The sequence below is a fragment of the Pristis pectinata genome, chromosome 10, assembly GCF_009764475.1.
Source record: "Pristis pectinata isolate sPriPec2 chromosome 10, sPriPec2.1.pri, whole genome shotgun sequence".
Classification (NCBI taxonomy): domain Eukaryota; kingdom Metazoa; phylum Chordata; class Chondrichthyes; order Rhinopristiformes; family Pristidae; genus Pristis; species Pristis pectinata.
The window spans coordinates 65881971-65895530 of NC_067414.1; the positions used below are offsets into that span (position 1 = coordinate 65881971).

Consider the following 13560-nt stretch of genomic DNA (forward strand, 5'->3'; position numbering starts at 1 on the left):
ACTGAAGCATGTAAAATCTGAGAGATGTCTAATACCGTACTGACTCAAGTGTTTTGATTGGAAAATATCTGTCATATTCTTAATGAAGCAGCATCTTTTTTCATCATAGCTGGTATAAAAGGGGAATAAAAATATATGCTGTGGAAAATCAATTTGTTAAAAAAACATTCAATCTAATGAAATTTGTCAAATTAAAAAGCATATAGGCAAAACCAATTCAGTGAATATAGTACATTTGGACTTTAAAAAAATTTAGCCGAAGTGCTGCAAAAGATTTATTTTAAATTGAAGTCCACTTCCGCTCTGCAAAGATGCAGTGACTAAATGGACTGAATAGCAAAATGACAAGAATGCAGAGCAAATAAATATTTCTCAACTTGAGTATGAAAATTAATGGAAGAAAGCACGCTTGATATTCACAAACATACCCCGTGTTGTACTGTTTTCATTTTTTGTTACTTTATTGTAGCTTAAGTTAAGCAATGCAGAAGAAACTGTTTTAATTGATCAGAATATTCCAGACATCTTATAGGCAGTAATGTATTCATACAGGAAGTTAACACAGTTGACATTATCAACTGGCTAAGGTGATAGTTGTGCACACACCCACACACAACTCATCTCCCCACTCATTCCCAGCCATAACACAACATAATAAAAACAAAACCAGATTGCTACCAATTACAGTGCAGAACATTTTAAGCTTAGCATTCAATTTATATTCTAAATTTTCAGGTACAGATGGAATTTCAACTTAGCACATGTTAAATGAAAATTTCATTATTTTATGGCATTAAATGCTAACTCATTTCAAAACAGTTAAAAATTGGGTAATGGAGTTGAACATGTTCATACATCAAACAAGCTCGCAAATTCTTGCCCCTCCACCGAACTCCCCAAAAATTGCAGCTGCAGCAGAATTCATAATTCCTTACCTATGAATTTGATCTTGTCTGCTTGAACGAACTGGCGCCAGGCCATCAATTTCATCAAAAAAAATGATGGACGGTCGCATTAAGTAAGCCTGTAAAAGATTAAATTTTGAACTAGGCCTACCAATTATATTTAAAAATGAGAATTATATATGTAGTATCAATGGGAAATATGTTGACATTTTTTTTCTTTACCTGATCAAACAGCAGCCTGAGTTGGCGTTCAGATTCTCCTACCCATTTGCTAAGGCAATCTGCACCTTTCCGCATGAAGAACGAAACCTTCTTGTCTCCTACGCTGCATTCATTTGCCAGGGCTCTAGCCACCAAGGTCTTGCCAGTTCCAGGAGGCCCATAGAATAAACAACCCCTATATCATTCAACAAAAATGGAATTTATAAAAAGGGACATAAATGTTTTAATTATCTGCACACAACTTTTAAATTTACAAACATATAAGCATTTACTATTCCTCCTCTTCCAGATTTATTACAGCCCTTGACTTGTCAAACAGGCTAAAATTAATGTTACATCTGAAAAATGGTATAGAACCTCCCCACAGCAGATGATGTGTTTAGGACTCTGAAGTAGGTCTCAATCCCAGAACATTCCATCTCAGTCTGAATGAGCAATCATTGAGCTAAGGTCAAAATGTGGCACAACAGTTACATTTCTATCATTTAAAGGGAAAAACTTTCATTTACATTATGTCAAAAATTAGAAATTTTCTACATATGAAGGGATTAATAAGCACACCAGGACAGAGAATTTCACACAAATAGTTCTATGCCTTCCAGCAATAAAAGAAATAAATCCTATATTTAATTTAAAATATAAGTGACTGCTTTAAATGATCATTGTACTCTACCTATAAAAATAAGATACATCACCTCTGTTGAGAAAACAAATATGCAGTAAATAAATAAATAAATATTACTTGGGTGACAAAAGAGATTAAGTGATTTCAATTAGACTTTGTTATTCAGCAAGAACTTTACTTTCTTGATAGTTATTTTCTGAAGCAGTTGTTGTTGACTTCGCTGTTAACAAAAGCAGTCACATCTCTTTTATACAGTCACTAGGAAAACAGACTAACTACTAATAGTAAATGACACTTTCATGTTCTGGAATGTGTGTTCTCAAACCCTGTTTAAAGAGATATTATACCTTAAACATATCCCAAATCCAAATACTCTACAGACAAGTCAATCACAAACACAGGTCATTAAACAATAAACACAACACTTTTGAATATTAAGGTATTAAAATAAATCTGAATCTACTATTTACTTACCAATACAAAATGCTGTTAGTCAATCTGAAGTACAAGAATGTTTGTACAGTATATTTTAAATTAATATTTGCTCAACCTAACACACTAAAGTTTTAAAATGAAACTGCATTATTCTTTTCCTACATTTCTCATTATAATTTCTCATTATAATGAGAAATTATACATTTCTCTATAATATACAATTTGCAAAAGTGATGCGATCAGCAGCATGCTCAATGACGGCGCATATTGTTAACCAGCACTACAAAGATAAACTGGCAATCATCATTTGTTATAGTTGCACAACACTTAGGCCAAACATAAGAAGTTACCTTTATGGGATTAAATTTAATGACAAGTTAATATTACAAGTGGATCAGAACTGGCCACTTGTAACACAAACAGAAAAGGCTGGTTATCTGAAATTCAACATCAGGTCCTGAGGCCTACAATGTCCCTTGATGGAAGATGAGGTGCTGTAATATGAGCCTACAATGGATTTCTTTGGAACAGTATAGGAAGCCAAAGTCAGAGTTAAAGAGGAAAGAAAATGGGATGAATTAAATAGTAGTCAACTGGAAGCTCAAAGTCACCATGCATAATGAATGGAAGTGTTCCGCAAAGCAGTCACCCAATCTGTGTTTGGCTTTTTCAATGCCGAGCAAGGTGAACACCAAATGCAATATACTAAACTGGAAGAAGTGCAAACAAACTGCTATTGCACCTGGAAGACTGTTTAACTGCACAGATGGCAAAAATGCAGGTATTACATCTCCTATGATTGCATGGGAAATTGCCATGAGAAAGGGAGCGGGTTTTCTTGGAGACAGCAGGGAAAACCAGGGAATCGCAGACAGAACAGAACGTTTGGAATGCTGAAAGGAGAGGGGAGGAGAAGATGTGTTTGGAGGCAACAAAAATTACAGAGGATGATTCACTGAATGTGGATGATGATCTGGTGGAAGGAGAGGACAAAAGAAACCCTTTCATTGCTCTGGTTGGGAGGAGAAAAGGTGAGAGCAAAAGTGCAACAAATAGAGGAGTGTTGTACAAGAGTTCTGCCAACTATGGTAGAGGGGAATGAGAGTTATGGAAAAACAAAGACGCCTCAGAAGCACTAGTGTGCGAAGTCTCATCACCAGAATAGATACAATGCAAATAGAAAATCTGGAGGAACGGAAAGAGTCCTTACAGGAAGCAGGGTGGGAAGAGGCGTTGTTGCTATAGCTATGGGAACTTCATGTAATGGATATTGGTCATTGACCTATTCCCGGAGATGGAGCTGGTGAAGTCAAGAAAGATAAGTGCTACATGAAAGTGAAAGCAGGATAGTAGTTATCAGCAAGTCTAATTTTTGTGTTCTTTTGTGCAAGAAGCAGCACCAATATAGTTGTCGATGCACCAGAAAAAAAAGATGTGAGAGGGGTCCCCCCCACCCCCCAGAGTAGGACCAAAGCAGAGATTCACCCACATATCCCAGAGAGACAGGAATAGCTTACACCCATGCGAGTTCCCAAAACTACAGTTTGACTTGGAGAAAATAAGTGAAGTTAAAGGAGAAATTAGATCATACGACCATATTAGGATAGAGGTGGAGGAAGACTATTTGTGCTTCTGTTCAAGGAAGAAGTGAAGGACTCTCAAGCCATCTTGGTAAGGGATGGTGGTACAGAGGGACTGAATATCCATGGTGAAGAACAGCTAGCTGGAACCAGGAAACTGGAAAATGTCAAAGCGGTAGTGAGCACCAGAGGTTTCATGGATATAAGTGGAAAGGGACTGGACAAGGGGAGAAAGAAGAGTCAAGGCAGGAAAAAGTGACGGACAAGAGCAGGCTGAAACATTTGATAGGGCAGACAGGCTTTTGTAGCTAGGGAGGAGGTAAAAGCAGGCTGTGCAGAACTGAAGGACTTCAAGGCTAGAGACTCTGGAAGGAACATATCCCAAGGATATGAAGTCAGTGATCGCCTGGAACTGATGGCCTGATTTTCACAAGTGAGGTCATGGTCCACTTCTAATATTAGGTTATCCACTCGTAACATTAACTCAATTTTCCTCTCTACAGATGCCATCTGACCTAACCATTATTTCCAGCATTCTATTTTGGATTTTGAGTAATTGCTCTGTTCTGTATCTCATAGTTCCAACAGTTCCCTCACTCATCTTTCACTATTTACACACCTCTGGAGAGATCTGTCTTGATTAACAAGAATTAATTTCCCTTTCTAAGCAGCGTTCTAAGCAATGGTATCACCTGGACAACTTTGGTCTCCACCTTAAAGGCATTTCCTTTGCTCTCGCTACCTCTCTCCTTCTCTGCAACTTAAAACACTGTAGTTTCCTCTCTTTTCCAGTTCTGATGAATAGTCACTGACCTGAAATGTTAACTCTGTTTCTGTTGCCTGACCTACTGAGTATCCCAGCATTTTCTGTTTTTATTTCAGATTTCCAAATGAACACATGATCCTCTTCTGGACAAGCCCAAGATGCTTGTATGTCCAAGGTGAATGTGATAACGCTCATTTTTGCATTCATTATCAACTTCAACATATGCCTGATCAATGGAAAGGCAAACCTGCCAGATTTATTCATATCTAACATTTAAAAACACTACCTTGGTGGTTGAATCTTGAATCGTTCAAATACTTCAGGATAAAGTAGAGGAAAAACGACCATTTCTTTAAGAGCTTGAATATGCTGGCTTAGCCCTCCGACACTATCAAACCGCACCTAATAAAACAGTTCATAAAAATTAAATGAGTAATCATACATCCTCACAAGGTTGATGTAAACCACTTCACTAAAAAGTGAACTGTAGGATATGCTGGATTTATAGCTCAATAAAAATAGCACAGAAAACAAAGTTGGTTATGATATAAAATTATTGGCTACCTGGTATGCATTAAATAATTTAACAGATGCAAAAACTCCAAGTTCAGTTTATAGACTGAGCTGTATTGTTAATCAAAATCAACAGATTATATATACAAAGATCGAAGACAAATTAGTTGTGTAAAAAGCCTGGCCAACTATTATACAATTCAGGTGCAAAAGTGGCTAAACCAACTCTCAATAGGACAGTGCACAATTAGTTGTTTACTTGGAAAATATCTCATGAATACATCTTACTAGCTGTGAGAAGGATTGCTGTTTTACGAAGTAAATAGTCTGTGGCTGCGGACAGAAACAAAACTAATGACATCAATTTCAAAAGGAAGCAGCAGCAAAACAAACGTACAGCCTTGAAAAGATTGAGAAGATAGACTAATGGATGACAAATAACATTTAACATGAACAACTGCAAAACAACAATTCCAAGGGAATAAAGACAGAAATAGAAACTAACTAGCTCGGCACAACATAGAAGAGGAACCTGACGAATAGTTCAGTGAATATAAGAGCCGAAAGGTGTAGGCCAACACAGGAAAAAGAACAAATTCCAATAGATATATAGCTGGAGGGCCAACAACTTGCATTTACATTTCACTTCTATTGTCGTAAAAAAAAAGTTTTATCTAACAAAATGAATCTGAACAAGACAATAACATTGCAACCACAGATGTACCACGTACAATTCTGATTGCTGAGCACAATAACACCATTCAAACATGGAAAGTACAAAGGCTCTGCAATAAAGGGGCAGCCAAACTGAAGTGCTGGTTAATACTTTGAGAATTGTTTTAAAAATCTGGGACTCCTTTTCTGATTAGCAGCCTAAGAGGACATATTCAAGATTCAGTGAACAGATACATTGAACGTTAACAATATTTCAAAAGAAGTTACAAATTCCAGAATCTAGGGACACAGACGAGCTTAAATGAGGAGTGTATGGGAGGAGATTATGTAAATGTAGAATGGGCTATCCAGGTGAAAAGTAGAGGGAGCAAGTGTATAAAATCTGAAAGATGACAGATGACAATTTGAAGAAATGCGGGAATTGAAGGAAATTAGTCTTTGGTCATTACTGGCACTCAGTTATGGCCTTGTACTTTCTTATGTTGACCAACTGTTTTGGAGACTTTGAAACAATTGTATGTCAGAAAAAACTATTGCACAATTCCGTATATTTTTAAAAACAGAACACTTACTGATGCATCTAAGTGCATTGGATCTACATCAGCCAGACTGGCACCAACTTTCACACGTTCCCTAAGGATTTCACTTGTCAAATCTTCCGTTCTGGCGTTCATTGGAAGACACCTGTTCAATAAATACTCGGTTACAAATTTTCTGCAGCTGTTCAAATTCTACCTGAACTTTTCAAGTTTTACTTCACTCCATAATTCTCATCAATATACTGGGTAAAATGAACATTTTGTCTTTTTGTGCATTAAATGCTAACATCAAACACATCAAATTTGGCAGAGTTACATACAGCTCTCTGTTATGGCCCAACCTCAGGAGAAGGAATTCCTGCAGAATCAGTACATTATTAAATACACCAGCCATCCTGCTGTGTCAATTTTTTTTCATATATATATGTATATATACTGTATATACACGACAAAGAATAAAGTCTCATGGCCCATAGGGTCCATGTCAGTTCCAAGGGGAGTAATCCCATTAGTCTCATCAAACCCCTTCTTATTTTCCTGTACCTCTCCCATATGCCCATCAACTTCTACATCATTGTCTTTGCCATTTATCTATCTATACCAAGGGGTAATTTGCAGTGGTCAATTAATCTGCCAGAATGTTTTTGGGATGTGGGAGGAAAATGGGGCACTCAAAGGAAATCCACACAATCATGAAGAGAATGTCCAAATTCTGTTCAAGCAGTACCCGAGGTCAGAATCAAACCAGGGTCCCTGGTGCTGTGAAGCAGCAGCACTAACTGCTGTACCATTATGTCACCTTTGATTAAAACTAAAATTATGATTAAACTATGAGCAAGGAATTGTTCTGTTACTCAACATACAGAAGCAACCTCATCAATTTGATCAGGTTTCAATTCTAGTGATTTTACATACCACATCACCTAACACTTCTGAAAACCAATACTCACTGACCAAACTTTTACCAAAAAAAACAACCAATTTAAGTTAAATTCAACAGCTTGTCCTTTAAGAACTGTTAGAAAAAATACAATAGAGGAAAATAGTACAAAAGATTATAATAGGCACATAAAAACTGACAAATTATAATCTAAAGTAACTTCAATGTTTCAAATAGTTAAGTCATCATATGTCACTTTTAAATTGTGCCAAAACACCTATTGATCGCGTTCTTTTAAAATACAGATGTTCATTACTATATTTCACCTGTTTCTAGCTCTTGCCATGCTTTTGGACTTTCTTCTTTCAAAACGTTCTTCATCAGATGATGAGGTGGTGTCACTGCTATGGATTGCATGTTTCTTTCTTCTTTTTAAAACAAAAAGCAAGTACAAAGTAATAAATTTAGACTTTCATTTAAAAAAGATTGTGGCTGACACTTGATGGATTGACTACCTGCCATTTTCACACATTTCCTGAATATGCTCCCACTCATCTGCTATCTACATTGCCAATAATGAAGTAAAATAAAATCACTGTCATCCATACACACTCCTGCTTTCCTCATAAAGCCTTAAAATAACTGATCCAACTGTTAAATGTACAAAGTGTATTTTGTATTATTTTTACCTGATGTGGCTTCTTCTTGCAGGAGATCTGAGAGTATCAAATAGTGTGCTTTGTCTTTGTCTTCGATGAACAGGCTCTGAAGAAACAAATCAATTCCCACATTTAAGCAACAATCAGCTCAGGTGCAGGCTGAATCAAATGTTTGAAGCAGTTGATGAAGTGAGCTTAGGCAAAATTAATATGGTGCTTTCCTTTCAAGGATAACTCTGTCCATATCATTTTATAAAATGTTAAAGTTTTCCATTATTTCATTTTCATGATTGTTATTCCAGCTAGAAAATATCCAGAATTTACTGCACAACTATAAATATGTCCTTTCAAGATACTTTCACTGAAATTTCTAAATAATTTTGATTAGATATGGCCTCATTCACATCAACGAAGTTGGAGTCTATCAAAATGAAAATGCAGAATGCTACAAATAGACTGTGTCGGAGACCATTTATAGGATTTCACGAGAAAAATTACTTTCTACTTTTACCTATTGGAGGGGCTTGATATCTTTGTACAGCTTTCCGTTGTCTCAGGTTGTATGGTCTGTCATTTTCTTCAGCCTCTTCTACTTCATCTCCATCTTCCTCCTCTTCCTGAGATTCTAATTAAATAAATAATAAAGATCAAAGTGCATGGTATTGCCACAACAATTACATTTAAAATCAAATAATTCATTGGTATCACTGAATATCATTTATTTGCTCAGAGTTAACTCATGCTATCTTAATCTACAGAACAGGAAAGGGCATATGGTTAAGGACTACTAACAATTAAGTTTTAATTGGCAATGTTTAATTGCTTATGAGTATTATTTATTCGGGTGCGACAAAAAAATGATTACTATCTTTCATCTCCACTGAAAGTGTTTGTTTGCCAGCTTCAAATAAGTTTTATATTCTTTAAGTCTCATATTTAGAGCAATTTCATGTGATATGTGATCAAATAAAGCCCTTATTTATAATTGATGCTGCACTTTTACTCTTTCGTAGTATCTAAACATTTTCTTATTAAGACAAGTGGATATATTAAATACAAATGATGGAGAAATGGAAAGAAAAAAAAACTATAAATGGACTGTTGCATTGGATATTATTAAAGAAAGCAATAGGCAGAAACTGTAATCGGGATTCACAAAATAAGCACTAAGGCTCTACAAAGGAATAAAGTATGCAAAGATCTGACAAATGGAATATAATGTAGGAAAACATGAAATTGTCCACTTTGGCAAGAAAAAACATGAAAGCATATTACCTGAAGGGCAAGAGAATAGAAAGGTTTGAGATGCAGAGAAATCATGTAATTAGGAAACCCAATAGAATGTTACCATTCATTGGGAAGTTAATTTAAATATTGAAATAAGACTATGTTTCAATTATATAGGGCAATGATGCAACCAAATCCAGAGTCTGTGTATAATATGGATCTCCTTATTTATAGGAGGATGTTAATGCATTGGAAGCAATTCAGAGTGCACTTACTGCACTAACATCTATAACAAGTGAGCTATCTTTAGGATAAAAGTTGGATAGGCCAGATGTGTATCCACTGGAGTTTAGGGGAGACTTGATTGACACATACAAGATCCTGAAAGGTCTTGACGGGATGGATTGACACATACAAGATCCTGAAAGGTCTTGGCTGGATGGATTGACACATACAAGATCCTGAAAGGTCTTGGCGGGATGGATGTGAAGAGGATGTTTCCTTGTGTAGGAAACTCTAGGGAATACTGTTCAAAAGTTACAGATCACAAACTTAAGACAGAAATAAGGTTTCTTTTTTCTCTCAGACAGTTATGAATATTGGGAACTCTCTTAGGGCAGTTGAGGCAAAGTCCTTGAACACATTTAAGGCAGAAGTACATTGATATGTGACAAGAAAAAGGGTGAAAGGCTCCCACAGGTAAATGGGAATACAGAGCCAAGTTTACAATCAGACTAGTCATGATCTTATTCAATGGCAGAGCATGCTTCAGGGGTCAAAAGGCATACTCCTGTTCTTAATTCATCCATATATTCATACATATGCATGCCACTTCCAACCTAGGGGTTGCAATTAAATTTAACATTTTGAAAATACTTGTCCTTTCAGAAAATTACACGTGTCCTGCACATTTCAAGATTAAAATATCAAAAGAGAGCCACAGGTAGAAGAGTGAGGAAAGAGAGCACATTCACAGAATGCTTAAAGTGAATAGCATGTCAAAGGCTGAAGGCCAGTACTATGATATATCTTGAGGGGCCATTAAACACTTTACTTTCTGGAGTGTTGGATACTGTCCACTAAATGAGCATCACTCAAGAGACACCAGCTGCCTCCACTCTTGCAAATAATTGCCATGGCAAGTACCAAACCAGTCTAAATTCAGTCTTTTAAGCACAGTGTAGCATGCTGAGGCCAGAATCAGATGATGGAATGGTGCTTCTGGATATGTTGTTGAAATTAGATGTTGGCCTTGGCTTAGAAATTTTCTTTACTGTTGTCATTTTCAAAGCATTGTTTCTTACCAACGGCTTTTAGTGAATGAATGGGTTTAGAAATGTTCCAATCCAACTGCTGCCATGACTCCCAGTCATCTCAGCCGCAGTGTTCCATCTTTAAACACAATTCTAAATTTTGCTTAGATTCACAGGGGCACTCAGGCATTAGATGTCACAAGTTCCTATTATTATGTTGTCACACAAAATGCTATGTCAATTACCTTTTATCTTAGAAAGCAACCCTGTAAGGTTTATAATCAACAATACTCATAATCAAGTTTGTCACCAGGTAAGACAGTTGTGAAATATCAATGTATAAACATCATAAAAATTAGAGATGCTGGATGACCAAAATCAAAACAAAACGTGCACACAACTCAAACTTGTGTTCTGCGATCTGAAACAATTTCTGCCTGACCTGTTCAGCGCTTGCAGCATTTACCATTTTTATTCAAGTACCCATTTATGTTTGATGACTACTCTAAGAAAATATCAGCACACCATTTTACTAGTCATTTTACTGATACTGAAATAGAATAAATTTTAAATAATTTCTTGTTAGCAATGAGTGAACAGAATCAGCCTGCAATTTTCTGAGCCAATTTGAGTATCGTTATAATGATGATACAAGGGTTGGGTCCAAATCCTCAATACGTAGGATTTCAAATTAAATTATTTCAGTAAGGCAAATAAAAATACGAATAACATTCAGTTCATTTTGGTAACAGGACTCCTCTACCACATTTAGCATAACCTGATTTATAGTAGCTCATTGGTTGAAAATATACATATATATAACTATCAACTGCAAATTTGGTATACAGATACAAGCAACCAAAACTACCTCAAACTCAAGGAAGTTAAGATGGAACTTCCACTTTACCTGTATACAAATTACTTGCTAAAACCACATCTATGAAAAATATTAATATTTTTCATTTCACTTGGAAGGGGTGGTACTAACCCATCCCAAACAGATTAAATACATAAACGGAACTATTCACAGTGCCAGAATCTGGCAACCATAAAGTTGGACAAAGAAATATTCACAATCTTATGCCACAATAAACAGAAGCTGATGCAATATATTGAAACAGCAGTATACTATTCCACAGATTAGCCAAATTCTGCCTTAATTCCCACAGATTCCTAATCTCAGCTACATTTCTGTAACACAAAGATGAAAGTTCAGGAACTTCATTTTTTTCTATTAAATCATGGGCAAATCCGTGAATTATCCTTTCTAGCCACTCTTGACATTTAAAACATCAATCAAGGCAGTTCCTTTATAGGGCAGTGAGTGAGAATGAAGTAACGCTCCGACAAGTGAAAAGAAAAAAGGATGGGATTTTCACATCATTTTGGATTAAGACAATGGTTGGAACTATCAGATTAACATAAAGAAAATTTAAGGTAAAGCATACCTTCACTTCCTTCTTCCTCCTCCTCCTCCTCCTCCTCTTCATCTCCTTCACTAGTTTCTTCAACGTGAATAGGCATTCCATACATGTTTCTTCTCAAAGGTTTTCTTTTCCTCTTCACACGGGAATACATATCCATGTTTTCCTGTGGATTAAGTTATACATATTTGTCCAAATTATACATTGAAGAAACATTTCAGATACATTTATAACGTCAACATACCATCAATTGGAAAATAGTTCGAGCTTCCAATAACCAAGGTCAAATAAAAATATATTACTGCCGGAATAAGCATGCATAATTATAAAAATATTGTCATCTAAATTAAGAAATAAAAGCAATTTTTATATCATGAACATTCTCCAGAACTTTCAGAAGCAGCTCAAAATAACCAGTGTGATGCAAGTCCATACCCCACTGAGAAGCTGGAAAGTACGAAATTTACTGACTGATCAATAACACAAGTCGAGGAATTGTTGAATTCTAATGTGAAAATTTCAGGCTGCCAATCATGCTTATGTTCAAATATCAAAGTAGCATTTTATCTTAATTATTGCTAAATATTAGAAAACAGAAAAATTATTTCAATTAGAAAAGCTGAAAACTAATCACCAGGAGCCAATCAAGTAACATTAATCCTATTTAATCTAGAACATAGAACAGTACAGCACAGTCCAGGCCCTTCTGCCCATAATGTTGTGCCAAACAATACAAAGACCTACTCCTTGATCAAACTAATTCTTCCCTCCTTCACAGTCCATAACCCTCCATTTGTCTTTCATCCACGTGCCTATCTTAAGAGTATTTTAAATTTCCCTATTGTATCAGCCTCCACCACTACCCCCAGCATTGCATTCCAGGCACCCACCAGTCTCTGTGTAAAAAAGCTACTTCTGACATCTCCCTTAAACTTTCCTCCTCTGACAAACTGAGGTCTTCTGGTATTGGCCGTTGCCAGCCTGGGGAAAATGTGCTGGCCGTTCACTCTATCTATGCTCCTCATGATCTTATATACCTCTATCAAGTCACCTCTCATCCTGCATTGCTCCAAAGAGAAAAGCCCTTGCTTGCTCAACCTTCCTTCATAAGACATGTTGTCTAATCCAGGCAGCATCCTGGTAAATCTCCTCAGCACCCTCTCTAAAGCTTCCACATCCTTCCCATAATGAGATGACCAGAACTGAACACAATACTCCAAGTGTGGTCTAACCAGAGTTTTGTAGAGCTGCAACATTACCTCACGACTAATGAAGGCCAGCACACCATACGCCTTCTTAACTACCATATCAACTGGTGCGGCAACTTTGAGGGATTCATGGACTTGGACCCCAAGATCCCTCTGTTCCTCCACACTGCTAAGAATCCTGCCATTAACCTTGTACTCTGCCTTCAAGTCCGTTCTTCCAAAGTGTATCACTTCACACTTTTCCCGATTGAACTCCATCTGCCAATTCTCCGCCCAACTCTGCACACTGTCTATATCCTATTGTAACCTACGACAACCTTATACACTATCCACAACACCTCCAACCTTCGTGTCATCTGCAAACTTACTAACCCATCCCTCCACTTCCTCATCCAAGTCATTTATAAAAAATCACAAAGAGTAGGGGTCCCAGAACAGATCCCTGTGGAACACCACTGGTCACCGACCTCCAGGCAGAATACTCGCCATCTACTACCACACTCTGCCTTCTGTGGGCAAGCCAATTCCGAATCCACGCAACCAAGTCTCCATGGATCCTATGCCTCATGACTTTCTGGATGAGCCTACCATGGGAAACCTTGTCAAACGCCTTACTGAAGTCCATATATATTCACATTCACCACACTAC

The 13560-nt window shown here is 36.8% G+C and overlaps 1 protein-coding gene across 3 annotated transcripts in view; it reads right to left on the minus strand.

Moving 5' to 3' along the window:
- atad2b (ATPase family AAA domain containing 2B) overlaps positions 1-13560 on the minus strand; it is a 106631-nt gene that overhangs the window by 50068 nt on the left and 43003 nt on the right. For 2 of the 3 annotated variants that reach the window (XM_052024676.1, XM_052024675.1), the window contains exons 6-13: positions 11728-11869; positions 8311-8424; positions 7830-7905; positions 7467-7568; positions 6294-6405; positions 4820-4935; positions 1128-1302; positions 936-1024 (exon numbers count right to left, since the gene is read on the minus strand). In XM_052024676.1, coding sequence (XP_051880636.1) covers positions 936-1024; positions 1128-1302; positions 4820-4935; positions 6294-6405; positions 7467-7568; positions 7830-7905; positions 8311-8424; positions 11728-11869 — 926 coding nt within the window. The remainder of the gene's footprint in view (positions 1-935; positions 1025-1127; positions 1303-4819; positions 4936-6293; positions 6406-7466; positions 7569-7829; positions 7906-8310; positions 8425-11727; positions 11870-13560) is intronic. The other variant, XM_052024677.1, reaches the window with a different exon arrangement.